This window comes from Rhinopithecus bieti, unplaced genomic scaffold, assembly GCF_001698545.2.
Source record: "Rhinopithecus bieti isolate Rb0 unplaced genomic scaffold, ASM169854v2 scaffold_19861, whole genome shotgun sequence".
Classification (NCBI taxonomy): Eukaryota; Metazoa; Chordata; class Mammalia; order Primates; family Cercopithecidae; genus Rhinopithecus; species Rhinopithecus bieti.
In genome coordinates, this window is record NW_016809659.1 from 417,513 (window position 1) to 433,784 (window position 16,272).

The following is a 16,272-nucleotide window of genomic DNA, read 5'->3' on the forward strand; positions in this document are numbered from 1 at the left end:
TTTTTTTGAGATAGAGTTTCACTCTTGTTGCCCAGGCTGGAGCACAATGGCATGATCTCGGCTCACCACAGCCTCCACCTACTGGATTCAAGCGATTCTCCTGCCTCAGCCCTCCGAGTAGCTGGGACCACAGGCATGCACCACAACACCCAGCTAATTTTGTATTTTTAGTAGAGACAGGGTTTCACCATGTTGGTCAGGCTGGTCTCGAACTCCCTACCTCAGGTGATACCTCAGCCTCTCAAAGTGCTGGATTACAGACGTAAGCCACCGCACCTGGCCAACTGGACCATTTTAAGAAGAATTTTACTACATTTAAATTTGTGCACTTAGTTGAAATTTAGTGTTGCTTCTCTAAATCATACAAACCATTAAGTTGTTAGTTGAGAATGATTAACACACAGAAAGAAATTCTATTCTTAGTTCTAAGGCTGCAGTAGTTTATACCTATTTAATGGGTAGTTGGGCTAGTCTGACCTTTAAGGCTAGCTCATATTCTTGGAATCTACATCTTCACGAATACCTCTTATGCTATTGGCAATAATATTAATTCAAACATATGCACAGATAGGTTGATATATAAGCATGACACAGAAAGCTATTAAGTCCTTGTTCACTGAACTGAAACAATATTTTACCATCCTTTACATGAGTGTGTGTATGTGTGTGGGTGTGTCTAAAAGAAAGGTTTGGGTACAAGATTAATGAATTGACCCCTGGATGTTCGTGATGACAGAACTCAGATTTTCATGAGAATTCATTACAATAGAACTGCAAATTAACATGGCTTTAGGTGTTGTGTTCAGCTCCAAGAAGAAAATGTTTGATGCAAAGAAATCTGGTTTGAGACAAGAAATATGTGACTTATTATTCTTTATTATCTACTTACTGAAATTCTTTATTACTTCCATAAGATACCTAACCCTGATGTCGAAAGTAGTAACTGATCCCAAGCTAAACCATGCTGTGAAACAGTTTGGCACCATTTAAGTTGTTATTTTATGTGACATGCAGATGGAGTTTTAAAACACAAAATAAATAACCAACAGACCCATGTGGCAATTCCTCATTCCTCACACCAAAGACTTTATAGATACTAAGGAGTATATAAAACACCACACTCTCACCCATGGATAATACTAATACCGAGTTACAAGGTTTTCACCCTTATACTGCCAGAAAGGAAATTGCAAACAGATGATATAGACAGTTCATTGATATGCTTAATACACTTACTCCATGAAGTGTAGAAAAAATGCCAAAAAAAGAAATGAACAGCATTCCAAATGCTTACGAAGTTAATGTTATATTTTAGAAAAGTAATTACTGAAAACCATTTTCTACTTCATACATGCTACTTAGATATCTGCACAAGCTTTCCCCTCACATATAAAAAACTGAAAGTAAATGTAAAACACCAATAAAGCTGGCCACTAATATTGCCACTTCAAGAAGATGGACAATAATGTGACACCTTTCATAGCTGACAGGATTTCTGCCAGAGGCTTGATAGATTGTCCTCTACCAGGTTACTTCTAACTATTTCTCAATTACAAGCTTATTATGTTCCTCCAAAATACTAACCTAGCCAAATAAATAACTGTTGTTTCTGAAAAGAGCATCTGCCCTGTGTCCCTTCTTCTATTCTATTTTAATAAATCAGGGTCAGCACATGACAAAAAAAAAAACTGAAATCTTCTCTACTAGTCTCTCTGGAAATACAGCATCTAAAATTAATCCTAAGCATCCACTTTTGTGCTTTCTCCCCTCATACCTTATAATGACACCTCTACCTTTTCTGATTCACAGGTAACTCCTAAACTAAAGGTACATCAGACCCAACAGGCAGAAAAAGAGCCTGCAAGGCAAGAGAATGAGACCCAAATGCTGCACCAGTTTAAGTTGAAGTACAAAGGAGGCCAAAAGTTTACCCTACTATGTTTGATTTTAAAATTCTATAGCCCATTTTAGGTTAAAATCCTATCACCTGTTTTTTCAAAATGTCTACCCCATCCCAAACATGAGGACCACTTTTCTACCCTCTTCCAAATGTGAAACCTGCTGAGAAATTAAAAAGAAAGAAGTCAATAGGCACTGAGGAAAAAGATGGGTCTCAGAGTAGATTTGCGGTAGGTACAAAACATTTAAAGTATTAGTATAAGTCCTTTAACAAAAGTAAGATAATTATTTTACTTTCAGAATTTTTATTTGCATAACTTTGTTTAATAGACAACTGACTGAACTTTGATTATAAAATAATTATGAAAACCCCAAAATGAATGTGACTGCTTGCCGTAATTGATGCAGTTACAGTTTGAAAGTAACACATGTCGCAAAGAGAGGACACAGCAGAAAATTTAGAATCATAATATTTTAGGCAGTAACTGTTGATTGATGCCAATTTTGAATTATTTTAAAAACCATAGACTAATAAATAGTTTTATAGGACACAGTTTTATAAAACTTAAAAGTAAATTTTTTTTGTGAACTCTCTAGAGAGTAAGTTTTGGCAAATATGCTAGTGATGAAACACTTTCTATTCTGTAATAATTATATTGTATGCAATCATTATTTTGTAGGTCTTTACTACATCGAGCTTCTCAAAGTAAAGAGCCTATCTTTGTATCTCCAGGTCCTATAGAAAATGTAACTAAATGTTTGCACAGTTGATTATTTTACTTATTTATACCTTATATTGTTATAGAATACATTCTTGAGAGTTTACATTAGAATCAGTTCTGAAGCTTTTTAGAAAACAAATTCTCGGGCCCCACTCTGCACATAGGGCTAGATATGTTTTAAAAGCTGTACAAATTGGTATACATGCTATGACATGATGGATATATAGAGACATGATGGAAACATTCCCGCCAAAGTCAGGAACAAGGTAAGGATACCTATCAGCTCCACTACTACTAAACTTAGACCAAAGCTATTAGCTGGTGAAATCATACAAGGGAAAATAAGCAGCATTGTAAGAATTTGAAAAGAAAGGACCCAGTGCAGTAGTGCATACCTGGCAACTGAAGTCCTAGCTACTTGGGAGGCTGAATGGGAGGAGGGCTTGAGCCCAGGAGTTTGAGGCCAGCCTGAAAAACACAGGGAGATCCTATTTCTTAAAACTAAAATAAAATAAAAAAAATTAGAAAACAGAGTAAAACTGTATGTAATGACATATGATACATTGGTATACCGAAAACACGGAAGATAATCAATGCTAAGACTAACACAAGTAAGAAAAAACATTTAATAAGGTAGCAGATATTAAAAATATATAATTAAAGAAGCAAATGTTTAAAATAAGGGCAGAAAGAAATATTTAGAACTAAATCAACAAAAACTGTGCAAAACCTATGTAAGAAAACCTTAAAATACTCAAATTCAGAAAGTAGTCCTGAAGTAATGGAAAGACATCCTTTTTCTTTGGGAAAGAAAACTCGATATTATAAAGATGTAAATTCCCTTCAATTTAATATATCAATTAAATGTGATCCCAATAAAGATACTCTGAAGTTGTTGTTATTTGATGAAGCTAGATTAATGCTAAGATTCATGTGGAAAAGTAAACATGCAAGAATACATAGGGAAACTCCAAATAAAGAAAAGCTAGGCCAGGCGCAGTGGCTCACAACTGTAATCCTAGCACTTTGGGAGGCCAAGGTGGGCAGATTGCCTGAGCTCAGGAGTTTGAGACCAGCCTGGGCAATGTGGTGAAACCCCATCTCTACTAAAACACAAAAAATTAGCCCGCTGTGGTGGCATGTGCCTGTAGTCCCAGATACTTAAAAGGCTGAGGCAAGAGAATTGCTTGAACCCAGGAGGTAGAGGTTGCCGTGAGCCAAGATCATGCCACTGCGCTCCAGCCTCGGTGACAGAATGAGACTCCATCTCCAAAAAAAGAAGAAGAAGAAGAAGAAATAAAAGCTGGCCGGGCACAGTGGCACACACCTGTAATCCTAACACTCTGGGAGGCTGAAGTGGGCAGATCACCTGAGGTCAGGAGTTCAAGACCAGCCTAGCCGACATGGCAAAACCCCATCTCTACTAAAAAAATACAAAAATTAGCTGGGCATGGTGGCACACTCCTGTAATCCCAGCGACTCAGGAGGCTGAGGCTGGAGAATCACTTGAACCCGGGAGGTGAAGGTTGTAGTGAGCTGAGATCGTGTCATTGCACTCCAGCCTGGGTGACAGAGCAAGACTCAGTCTCAAAAAAACAAAAAAAACAAAAAACAAACAAAAAAAACTAATGAGTGGGAAGTAGACTTACATGACATAAAACATCTTTTAAAGCCTCTATAATTAAAAAAGTAGAGTGTGGATGCAGGAATAGAGAGACCAATAAAACAGAGTACTAGGTCCAGAAATAGATCCAAGCACATAAGAAAGTTAGTAAATGATAGATGTGGAAGTTTGTATCACTGGGGGGAAATGATAGTCTTTAACAAAAATCATATTCAAATATTAGAATTTTGGAGCCAGGTGCAGTGGCTCATGCCCCAGGACTTTGGGAGGCTGAGACAGGAGGATCACTTGAGGCCATGAGTTCAAGACCAGCCTGGGCAAAATAGTGAGGCCTCATCTATACAAAACATTAAATAAAATTAGCTGGACCTGGTGGCATGTGCCTGTGGTCCCAGCTACTGGGGAGGCTGAGGTGAGAGGATTACTTGGGCCTTTGGAAGTTGAGACTACAGTAAATGGTGATCATGCTCCTGTACTCTATCCAGCCTGGGCATCAGAGCAACACTCTGTCTCAGACCAAAAAAAAAAAAAAAAGAATTTAGGAAAAAGACAAAATTAGGTCCATACTTCATCTATTCAAAAGAGAATTCTCCAAACACATCAGGTATCCAAATGTAAAATATTAAATCATATAATTACTCAAAGAGAAAATGAATGAGTTCATTTAAGACATGAATGTCAGTGCTGCTACGTACATGATCCCGTACCAGACACCGTATATAGGTGATCTCAACGAAAAGTTGCCCAAAACTCAGTGAGGAAGATACATTGTCATCATACCCACTCTGTCAATGGAGAAACCTGATGCAGATAAGCTACAAGATAGAAGGCCACATATTTCCCTGGGTGGTCTCTCTCACCCTGATCATGTAAATTAACAGCTTATATTCATAGATGTATTCAGAGCCTAAAGAAGATTTTAAGAAACAAGGTATCATACCCATTATAGGCCGCCTTGCAGCCTTCTTCAAATTCCTCATGCCGCAGAACCTGCAGTGTAATGACAACAGTTAAGTCCAGGCCATTTTGGGAAAAGCAAGGGAAGATACTGCTGAAAGGTCGCAGGCTCCTTACAGACGCTCTCAAGGCTAGAGCTGTGCCAAAAGTTTTCTTCTCTAGCCATCTATAATACATAAAGAAGCTGCTCATCGATAAGCTGAAGGGTGTCAGCCTCCTTAAGATGAAATTCGAGGACATGAGGGATTGGTCCAACATAGTAATGCCACAAGAATAATGAGGATTTTTGCCAAACCTGACCATGTTAACATGACATATCCAAAGACTCAGCTTTAGCACTCACTGCCTTTGTTATTGATTTGTGACAATTTCTGTGACCCTGGGAATCTGGGGACAATTCTGAGATCTCCAGCTGGGGCAGGCTGCAGCAAAGTGTTACTCATTTTGAAATGTGTGGATGCCTAGGAGCCCAAAGTGCTACAGGTGGGTATGGGTGTACTTTTCCAGGTGCCCATTATCAGTAGTCTGAAAACAAAAACAGTGGCAAATTACCTGCCCCCTGACACCCAGGTCTGTTTGGCTGACAACCGAAGCCTTTATGCTGAGGCTCAGATGTCTAATAAAGACAGTGACTATGGCTGGGTGTGTGATTGGCGATTCCTGAAGTTTCACAAAAGTACGAAGAAAGGGAAGGTCTAGAAACTGGAGCCAGTAAAGGTTTGCTACCTGTTACTGAGGTTCAGAGTTATGACTTCAACTGGACAGAGGCACCAGCAGCTGCAGTGGTTGGCAGCAAGACCTACGGCATGAGCCTGGATTCTCTGTAGTTGGCCGAGGGCCCTGGGGGCAACAGGCTGCTGATCCCTGTTGCACCTGGTGTGGACAGCCTCAACTCAGCCATGGCTGCATGCATCCCGCTTTTTGAAGGGAAAAGACAACAGCAGGTGAGGGCGGAACACTTGAGCAGGGACAGGAGTTACCACTGAGAGGGGACACAGAAGTTCTGCTGAGGACATCTCCAGCTCCCGCTATCCCAGCACATTGTTAGGAGGCTGGCAGAGTCGGAAACTATGGCTTCTCAGTTGGTGACTGTGGCCTCCACGTTCAGGAAGCAAGAGGTAGGCATGATGCCATCATATGGTTGTAGGAAAAATCAGAATTTCCATAAATTTCTGCTATTCCTCAGAAATAACAGGTCAAAATCCTTCCTGAGAACCCCCATCTCTTCACTGATTTTGAGGTTATATCTTATTTTTTTTCCCTTAGTGACAATGCAAATAGGGGATCCACATGGCTCTATATGTGTGTTTTTAAAAATTGTCCACTGAGAAGCATTTTGTGCCCAGAAATCTCCTGAAAGCATCATCTTGGGCAGGGAGGAATTTGCTCCACCAGCTGGTGGGTGTTTTACAATCATCAAGCACTGGTTATAGGTCATGGCAAAGTCACTCACATGTGATCATTGGTCAGTGGTAAATAAAATAATCTATAAAGTGTAGAACCAGCAGATTACATTGAAAAGTTCTATTTGTGTGGTCAAAAACAAATAAATAAAACATGAATGTAGAGAAACCCTTTCTAACTATGAGTCAAAATCTAGAAGCATTAAGAGAAAATATTTTACTTTGTAGCTCTTATTGCCAAAGGGATTTTTATCCAATGGAAGGCTGAGCGTTTCCTCACCAGAGCAAGAAAAATCAGCCAGAGGCATCTGGGATGAACCTTGCAGTTACAGGACCAGTGCCCAGACCATCTGTGAGATTTGGGCAAAACTGTTCATCAAGTGCAGCTTATCTCTACCCTTCTCAGTGTTGTCCACCTCATTGAACTAGGATTATGCCTTTTCTTCCCTACTAGTACTCCACCAAAATTAGAGTCTCTAGTCTGTTTCTCCAATACCTAGAGGCCCTGCATGGAATTTACTACCATTTTCCCACCAAAGGCCACATCCTATTCTAGAATTCTCCATACTATTAGTCGTTAATTAAGGACCTGCTTTAAAATAATAACCCAGAACCAGAATGCCATCAAATTGACTTCTTCTGGTACTTTTGCTTCCTTGTACATATTTATACTCTGATATGACATGGACTCCTTGCATTACCTGTCATCTCTAATAATTACTGCACAATTGGTTCTTCTGAAATAACGACTCTTGTTAGGACCAAGAGCAGGACTTCTTTCAACTTCGCATTTTGGACTATTAGCTTGGTTTCCTCAGTGTTTTACCTGCAGTGAAGTCACTCTTCTCAATGATGCTTTTCCCACGCAATCCTGCCTTGCCTTTCCTGTGTCCAGTCCCCATGGCTAGAATTAACTAGCTTTCTTTAATCACCAAATTGCCTTTCATTATGCTGTGGCAGACATCAGAGCGCTCACCTACATCAGTTCTTTCTTTCTGGAAATGTGATGCATTAAACTTCCCTGCCCATCTTTTAGTTAGGTGACATTGTCTTAGGTCAAGTTTCCCAGATCCAATCTGTAAGACAAGAATGTATATGCAAATGATGTATTAAAGAAATATTCTCAAGGAAGACTGTAAGGATGTGATAGAAGCAAGACAGAGAATGAAATAAAGCCAAGAAAGGCAGAAGTCCCACACAGGGTAAGCTTTAGGAAGATCCCACAGGAGAATTTTGGAGGGCAAGCAATTTCTCAGGGTTGTCCCAACCTGAAGCAAGGGAGCTGAGCTAATATTCCTGTACAAAACAGCCTCTAATCAATAGCCACAGCCAGGTGCTGTGGCTCACGCCTATAATCCCAACACTTTGGGAGGCTGAGGCAGTCAAATCTCTTGAGCCCAAAAGTTTGAGACCAACTTGGGCAACATAGTGAGAGCCCATCTCTATAAAAAATTAGCTAAGCATAATAGTGCTCACCTGTAGTCCCAACTCCTTGGGAGGATGAAATGGGAGGCTGAAATTGCTTGAGCCTGGGAGGTCGAAGCTGCAGTGAGCTGTGAACACACCACTATACTCAGCCTGGGCGACAGAGTGAGACCTAGTCTCAAAAAAAAAAAAAAAAAAAAAAAAAATCAGCAGCCACTTAAGTCTGCACCAGGCATTTCTGGCTCTTGTTGCAAAGGGGCTCCAGTAACCTAAATGGAAGCCATTGAAGAAAAGTCACAGGTGCTGGCCATTGAATACATGCCAATCGGGGATTTAAGCCAAGGACAGACATTGTCTGTTTCAGGTCTCAAGTGAGTAGCTCTCTGGCCAATGATTTCTGAATGGAAATTATCGATCACAGTGAATTTCATTTTCAGTGTGCACTCCTCCAGCATTTTTTTCTCCTTCCTTGTCAATCTAGGAGTCCATCTGCTTTAGAAAATGCAGCATCATAAGGTGGTAGAGTCTGGTCAGATTGTATCTTTGAGTTAAGCAAGCAGAGCCTTCTTCTGACCTATGTTAGACATTTCTATTAAGTGAGAAATAAACTTAGTATGTGTTTGTTATTATAGCACATCCCCTCCTATCCTGACTAATATATATCCCATATATGCATTTTCATTCAAAATATTTGCTGAGCAAATATCATGTGCTAGATATTATGCTAGAGAATATAAAGACAAAAAAAGAAATGTTGCTTTTCCTTAGAAAGTCCCTTATCATAATAGAGTCCAGTTAGTGCCATGATGGAGATAAGCGGTGGGACCCAGAATGCTATGTGAGCAATGAGTAGAAGACTCTAAATGAGACAGCAAGGCAGGCAAGGCTCCTTAGAGGTTTCATATGACTCATATTATAAAGCATGAGTTAAAATTAGCTAGAAAAATAAGGGGGCTGGGAAAGGAAGGTCAATAGAAGCAGCCAGAACATGAGATGCAAAGTTCTGATTTGTGAAGGACAGGATACACTGATGACTCACTAATATATAACAACGTACAAAGTAGTATTTTGATCTTTTTTTTGTTGTAGCTTGGCCTGTCACATTGAACCACAGACTAGTTAATCGACAGGAGGTAATTTCAAATGATGAGCTACCTCATGACCTAAGGCAAATTATTATTTTACTTCTCTGTGTCCTGTTTACCTATTCCGGAAGATGAAAGTACTGACCGGCTTCATAGAGATGTTGTTTAATTACTATTCAAAGTTGCTTTGAAAATATCAAGCCCTTCTCAAACAAAGTACTAGTACAATTTCCTTGGGAGCTGTGCTAACAGATGACAATGTAGGTTTAAATCTTTAGACTGGAATAAATCTAAAGAAAAAAATAATTATTGATTCCATTCCACTAGTATTAGAGAACTTTCTACTTACATGTCTTTAATTATCTCAGGCTAAAAAAAAAAAAATGGTAAAGGTATGATTATACCATGACAAGAACAGGAAAATTTTTAAAGTTACCGTCACTGGGCCGCACATGGGCTCATGCCTGCTATGCTAGCACTTTGGGAGGTCAAGGTGGGCAGATCACTTAAGCTCAGGAATTCAAGACCAACCTGTATCAGGGAAAACCCCACCCCCGATATTTATCACGGGTTCTTTTCTATTTCCCTAAGCGTCTCGGCTCATTTGAGAAATAAAGGGAAAGAGTACAAGAGAGAGAAATTTTAAAGCTGGGTGTCCAGAGGAGACATCACATGTCAGCATGTTCCGTGATGCTCCCTGAGCCGTAGAACCAGCAAGTTTTTATTAGTGATTTTCAAAAGGGGAGGGAGTGCACGAATAGGGTGTGGGTCACAGAGATCACATGCTTTACAAGGTAATAAAATATCACAAAGCAAATGGAGGCAGGGCTAGATCACAGGACCACAGAATGGGGCAAAATCAAAATTGCTAATGAAGTTTCGGGCACACATTGTCATTGATAACATCTTATCAAGAGATAGTGTTTGAGAGCAGACAACCTGTCTGACCAAAATTTATTAGGTGGGGATTCCCTCATCCCAATAAGCCTGGGAGCGCTACAGGAGACCAGGGCTTATTTCATCCCTTCAGCTTCGACTGTAAGAGGCAGCCATCCCCACAGGGGCCATTCATAGGCCTACCCTCAGGGGCGCATTCTCTTTCTCGGGGATGTTTCTTGCTGAGATAAAGAATTCAGTGATATTTCTCCTATTTGCCTGTGAAAGAAGAGAAATATGGCTCTGTTCCATCCGGCTCACTGGCAGTCAGTTTAAGGTTACCTCCCTTGTTCCCTGAACATCGCTGTTATCCTGTTCTTTTTTCAAGGTGCCCAGATTTCATATTGTTCAAACACACATGCTTTACAAACAATTTGTGCAGTTAACGTAATCATCACAGGGTCCTGAGGCAACATTCATCCTCCTCAGTTTACGAAGATGACGGGATTAAGAGATTAAAGTAAAGACAGACATAGGAAATCACAAGGGTATTGACTGGGGAAGTGATAAATGTCCATGAAATCTTCACAATTTATATTCAGAGATTGCAGTAAAGACAGGAGTAAGAAATTATAAAAGTATTAATTTGGGGAACTAATAAATGTCCATGAAATCTTCACAATTTATGTTCTTCTGCCACAGCTTCAGCCGGTCCCTCCATTTGGGGTCCCTGACTTCCCACAACAAACCTGAATAAGCAAAACCCCATTTCAACAAAAAATAAAAAAAATTAGCTGAGTATGGTGGTGCGTGCCTTTAGTCCAGGCTACTTGGGGGACTGAGGTGGGAGGATCGCTTGAGCCCAGGAGGTCGAGGCTGCAGTGAGCCGAGATCCTGTCACTGCACTCCAGCCCGGGTGACAAAGTGAGACCCTGTCTCAAGAAAGAGAAAAAAGTTACCATCACTGGAAGGGGCTTCCAGGGAACAAGTACTCAGATGACCCATTTTACCCTTTTAAATTTAAATGCAGATGATGATGATAACTAACATCTAATTAGCAAATAGTATGTTCTAGAACTGTTCTATGTGTTTTTCCATGTATAATCTTTGGAAATTATCTAGGCAACCTTATCCCTAGGTAGTAATAAACCTAGACAGGTTTATTACTATCTCTGTCTCACAGATAAGGAAATGCAGGCGCAGAGATTTTAGCAATGTGCCCAGGGCCACTCATTAACCCGGATGGCTCATGGGTCTAGTGGTATTCCTGAGTACTTGTGTGGCTCTGAGAAACTCTGTTTCTCTGTATTTTTTTAAAAACATCTACAATTTTCCTTTAGGGCTCATGGGAAGAACAGTACCTTTAAGTACCTTTAAATACTCGTGATAAAATTTCTGCTTATATGACTGGATTAATAAAAGCAATTATCTTAGAAGGCAAACTGTATAGAAAATTCATCTGAATTCAGCTTTTCCCTGACCACTTTTATTGACAGTACGCAGTCGACCCATCTGTTTCCCAATTTAGCTTCCATCAAGATTGTGGGAAATTTCTGATTTTTCTCAGGAACAGTTGTGGATATGTCTTTTTTGTGCACCATTATTTCTGAAACTTCTGCCCACATTTAATGCCACTTCCCTATTAGGAATTATAATTATTAATGCCACTGTCTTACTGTTGTCTCTAATTTGTCTCTAGAATTGAGACAAAACTAGAAACCCTGCCATAGTTTCATTTTACTGACCAGACGAGTCCCCCCTTTCTTCTTTGCCCATGCTGGGATATGAAATTGAGCAATAATACACATAAAAGTAATCCCCCATATTTTCTGTTTTCTAAACACCAATAATATGCACCTTCCTGTAGCATATTTTTAGTGTTCTCAAATGTATTGATGTATGGAAATCATCTACGATTTTCATACTGATCAAACAGTATTAGTATTGCTTAATGTTTCCCTTCATAGACTTTTTTCTGAGGCCCCCATTCAGACTACAGCATTAAAGAAAAGCTAATGTCAATCAAAATTCATGTGAATTATAACTAGCAGTGTGTGAGCAGTATAATTGATTAGATCAATCTGAAAAGATGCAATTATGAAAGCAGAACTGTGTCTGCTTCTCTACTGGACATGTCTAATTATTTTTATTTGCATGGAATACTAGACATTTAATAATTAAATATAGATTCACTTATAGAACAGTAATGCAAACAATAGCTAATATTTATTGACCACTTACTATGTGCCCAGCACTGTGCTAAGCATTCAGTTTGCATGATTATCATCTAATACCTCCCAAACTCTATGACCCATATCATATGTATAAATGTATATATATATATACTTCATATGCTAGTTGATATGCTGATTGATAGATGGCAGAACATATTCCCATTATATAGACCAAACATGTTTCATTGATATGGTTTTATGAGGGCTGTGAAGATTTATCTAGTCACCCTACATTAACATGCAGTTTTTGCACTTATCGTCTATTTCATATAGAAAATATCTTTTGTTCTCTAAGGGTTAGATCATTTATTCCAGTGAGTTCTATCAGGAAAACTAGCCTGACATTTAGCGGTCTTTATCAAGAGTCAAAATTTACCAGAATGAACCATAAGGAGAGATTAGAGGAGGAAAGGATTGTGCCTGGGCCTTAGAATCTTTATCAGTTCAAATAGTGGCCAACGAAAAGACAGTATTAGGTTGGAAGGGGCATAACTGGGAGTACGAAAGAAGGAAAAAGAAAAAAAGAGACACAGCTTTGGATGAGAATCATAATATTGGCTAAAGGCCGATATCATTTCAATTTCACACAAGGGGAATTTAAGAGATCAATAACCACACAAAGTTACACAGGTGGTAAAGCCTGGAATCAAATTCCAGAAGAAGACTGATTCCAAATTCTTTCGATCATTTTATTATTATTATTATATAGGAATGCTGCCTGGATCCGTTGTGTTTTTGCATTGCAAAAGTCTAAAGTGAGTTGACTTTCTAAACCCTTCTCTTTTTTTTTTTTCTTTTATTTATTTATTTATATTATTTTTTATTTAATGTTGAGTGCGTTTAGGGTAACATTGGTCTATATAGACCTGTTTAGGCAGGTTTGTTACATATTTATACTTGGTGCATGTTCGGGTGGTAGCCTAGCACCCTATCAACCGTCAGCACTGTCTATCAATTCAATTTTTAAATTTATACTCTATGATATTTATTTTATCTTCTTCCTAATTTGCTTATCCGCGCGTCCCTCCCCCGCTTCCTCCATGATAGGCTGGTCCAGTTCTGTATGCCTGTCCCAAGTACCAAGTGATCTCATTGTTTCTCAGTTCCCACCCTTATGGAGGTGGAAGCATGTGTCGGTGGTTTGGTTGTTCCTGCTATCTTGTTGTAATTAGGTTTGTCTAGAGGGAATGGAATGAGTTTCCAGCTTGCATCCATGGTCCTCTACAAAGGAACGCAAACTCATCCTTGGGTTCTTGTAGCGGTGCATAGTATTTCCATGGCTGTATATGTGCCACATTTTCTTAATCAGTCCTGTCACCATGATCGGGACCATCTTTCTGTGGTTGATTCCAAGTCTTTGCGTATTGTGAATAGTGCCACAATAAACATACGTGTGCATCGTGTCTTTATAGCAGCCATGATTTATAATGCTTTGGGTATATACCCAGTAGTGGGATGGCTGGGTCCATGGGTCAAACATCTAGTTCAGATCCTTGCAGGAATTGCCATACTGGTTTTCCATAATGGGTTGAACTAGTTTACAATCCCACACAACAGTGTAAAAGTGGTTCCTACTTGCTCTCCACATCCTCATCCAACACCTGTTGTCTTCCTGATTTTTTAATGATTCCATTCTAACTGGTGTGAGGATGGCTATCTCATTGTGGTTTTGATTGCATTTCTCTGATGACGAGGTGATGATGAGCCATTTTTCATGTTCTGTTGGCTGTATGAAACTGTCTTCTTTTGAGAAAATGTCTGTTCAATATCCTTCTGCCCACTTTTGATGGGGTTGTTTGTTTTCTCTAAACCCTTCTTTAATCAACCTAAATCTAGGTTTTCTCATGTCTTTTGAGATTCATGGCTAGCGTCGGGTAGAAGTAGTTAGGAAGAAAAGCTAAAGCAGCATAGCCTAGTGATGAAATCTACAGACTCTGGAGTCTAAACTTTTTGAGTTTCAGATTCCAGCTTTGTCACTTACTGACTGTTCTTTTCGACAAGTTACTTGAACTCCTGCATAGCTTTCCTTATCTGCAAAATGAGCACAACAATAATACTAATCTCATGGAAATTTTTAAAGGAAAAAGTAATAAAAACTGCAAAGCATGTAGAAGAATCCTTTTCACACAGGGAGTGTTCAAGTCACGTTGTAAGATATTTCAACATAAATGGTAAGACACTGTTAGCATTGGGCATGGAGATGAAAACCAAGAAGGCAATGAGGATAGAAATCCTCTAAAATAGACAAGAATGGCTTCGTGAAAGTGACAGAAGAAACAGAAGAGATGCAGAGGTATGTGTTGGCAAGCTGACTGAGCAAATAAGATGTAAGTATTAAATAATGAGAAGGAAAAGAACGCGGTTTAACAATGTAGAAATTTCTAGGGACTAGGGAGGAAGCTTGCTTTGCCTCCATTTTGGCTGTTTACAGAAGCAGTGGAAGGCAAGAGCTTCACAGAGGAAACTGTAAGAGATGCAAAGACATGGGAAGAGTTTAGAGGAGGTGGAATGAAGCTATAGAAACAGACAGGATTAAATACAGGTTTGCCCTCAGGGGACTGGGCCATGGGAGTCACAAAAAGATAATGGAAAGGAATGTTGAAAGAGAATTTTATGGGAGGAAATGAGGATAATAAACTGGCCCTGGGAAAGTGGGTGGGGAGGATAAGAATGAGAAAGTATTAGAGGAGAAAGAAGTAGGAAATTATATTTGGCAGAAAAGAGTTAACAACCTATTTTCCATGCTCTGACAGGCTTAAACATAAACCAGGTAAGCAGCTGGGGTTAAGAATTAGAGTAGTTGGCCAGGTGTGGTGGCTCACGACTGTAATCTCAGCACTTTGGGAGGCCGAGGCGGGAGGATCACTTGAAGTCAGGAGTTTGAGATCAGCCTGGCCAGCATGGTGAAACCCTGCCTCTACTAAAAATACAAAAATTAGCCAGGCATAGTGGCAGGCACCTGTAATTCTAGCTACTTAGGAGGCTGAGGCAGGAGAATCGCTTGAACTCAGGAGATGAAGGTTGCAGTGAGCCGAGATTGAGCCACTGCACTCCAGCCTGGGTGACAAGAGCGAAATGCTGTCTCAAAACTAACTAAATGAATAAAATAGACTAGTCAGGTGGCAGACAAAATAGAATTTTTCAGAGGACATATTAGTGTTGGCTCTCTTCTAAATCTTCATGTCATAGACACCATCTGCTTGACCCAGAAAAGCTCAACTCTACCATGACATACACACACAGACTTAAGGCTTGATCCATGCTATGCATGAGTAGTTAGATGCAGAAATCCTTTTTCTACTTGTGACTAGGTGCGAATTTGGGGTAAGAATGGCTGTTCTCAATTTTTGCAACTGTCTGGGTTCTTTTATAGCTACTCCATTAATTTTAGGTGTTCTGACAAGAGAATGGTTTTAGAGTAACCTAGTTAAGGAGGTGAAATATTAGCTTTCTAGACCTCACGAAAATTAACTGTTTTATTTTATTAATTTCTTTAATTTTTTTTTTTGAGATGGAGTTTTGCTCGTTGCCCAGGCTAGAGTGCAATGGCGCAATCTTGGCTCACTGCAACCTCTGCTCCGGGGTTCAAGCAATTCTCCTGCCTCAGCCTCCTGAGTAGCTGGGATGACAGGCATGTGCCACCACGCCCGGCTAATTTTGTATTTTTAGTAGAAACGTGGTTTCTCCATCTTGGTCAGGCTGGTCTGAAACTCCCAACCTCAGGTGATCCGCACATTTCGGCCTCCCAAAGTGCTGGGATTACAGGCGTGAGCCACCACGCCTGGCAATTAACTGTTTTTAAATTTTAATAGTTCACACAGTCAACCGTTTTGACAGTGATCCTACTGAGTGGTAGAAGCCTCTGACCCACAGTGTAGATGTAAGTGAAGCAGGAAGACAAATAGATTATGATTGAAAGAGTTGGGCTGAATATAATATAATATAATATAATATAATATAATATAATATAATATAATATAATATAAGATACATTTCAAAGCCTTTTCACATACATGATCTCACTTGACAAATGAGAGGGAAAGGGGG

At 39.6% G+C, this 16,272-nt stretch overlaps 1 protein-coding gene across 1 annotated transcript; it reads left to right on the forward strand.

Moving 5' to 3' along the window:
- The first annotated feature begins 783 nt into the window (after positions 1–783).
- LOC108540824 (rRNA methyltransferase 3, mitochondrial) lies at positions 784–6,188 on the forward strand. The gene is given in 6 exon segments (XM_017890057.1): positions 784–936; positions 1,810–1,907; positions 2,580–2,646; positions 5,195–5,471; positions 5,474–5,874; positions 5,877–6,188. Coding segments are annotated over 6 exon segments (1,308 nt in total).
- Positions 6,189–16,272: the final 10,084 nt, after the last annotated feature.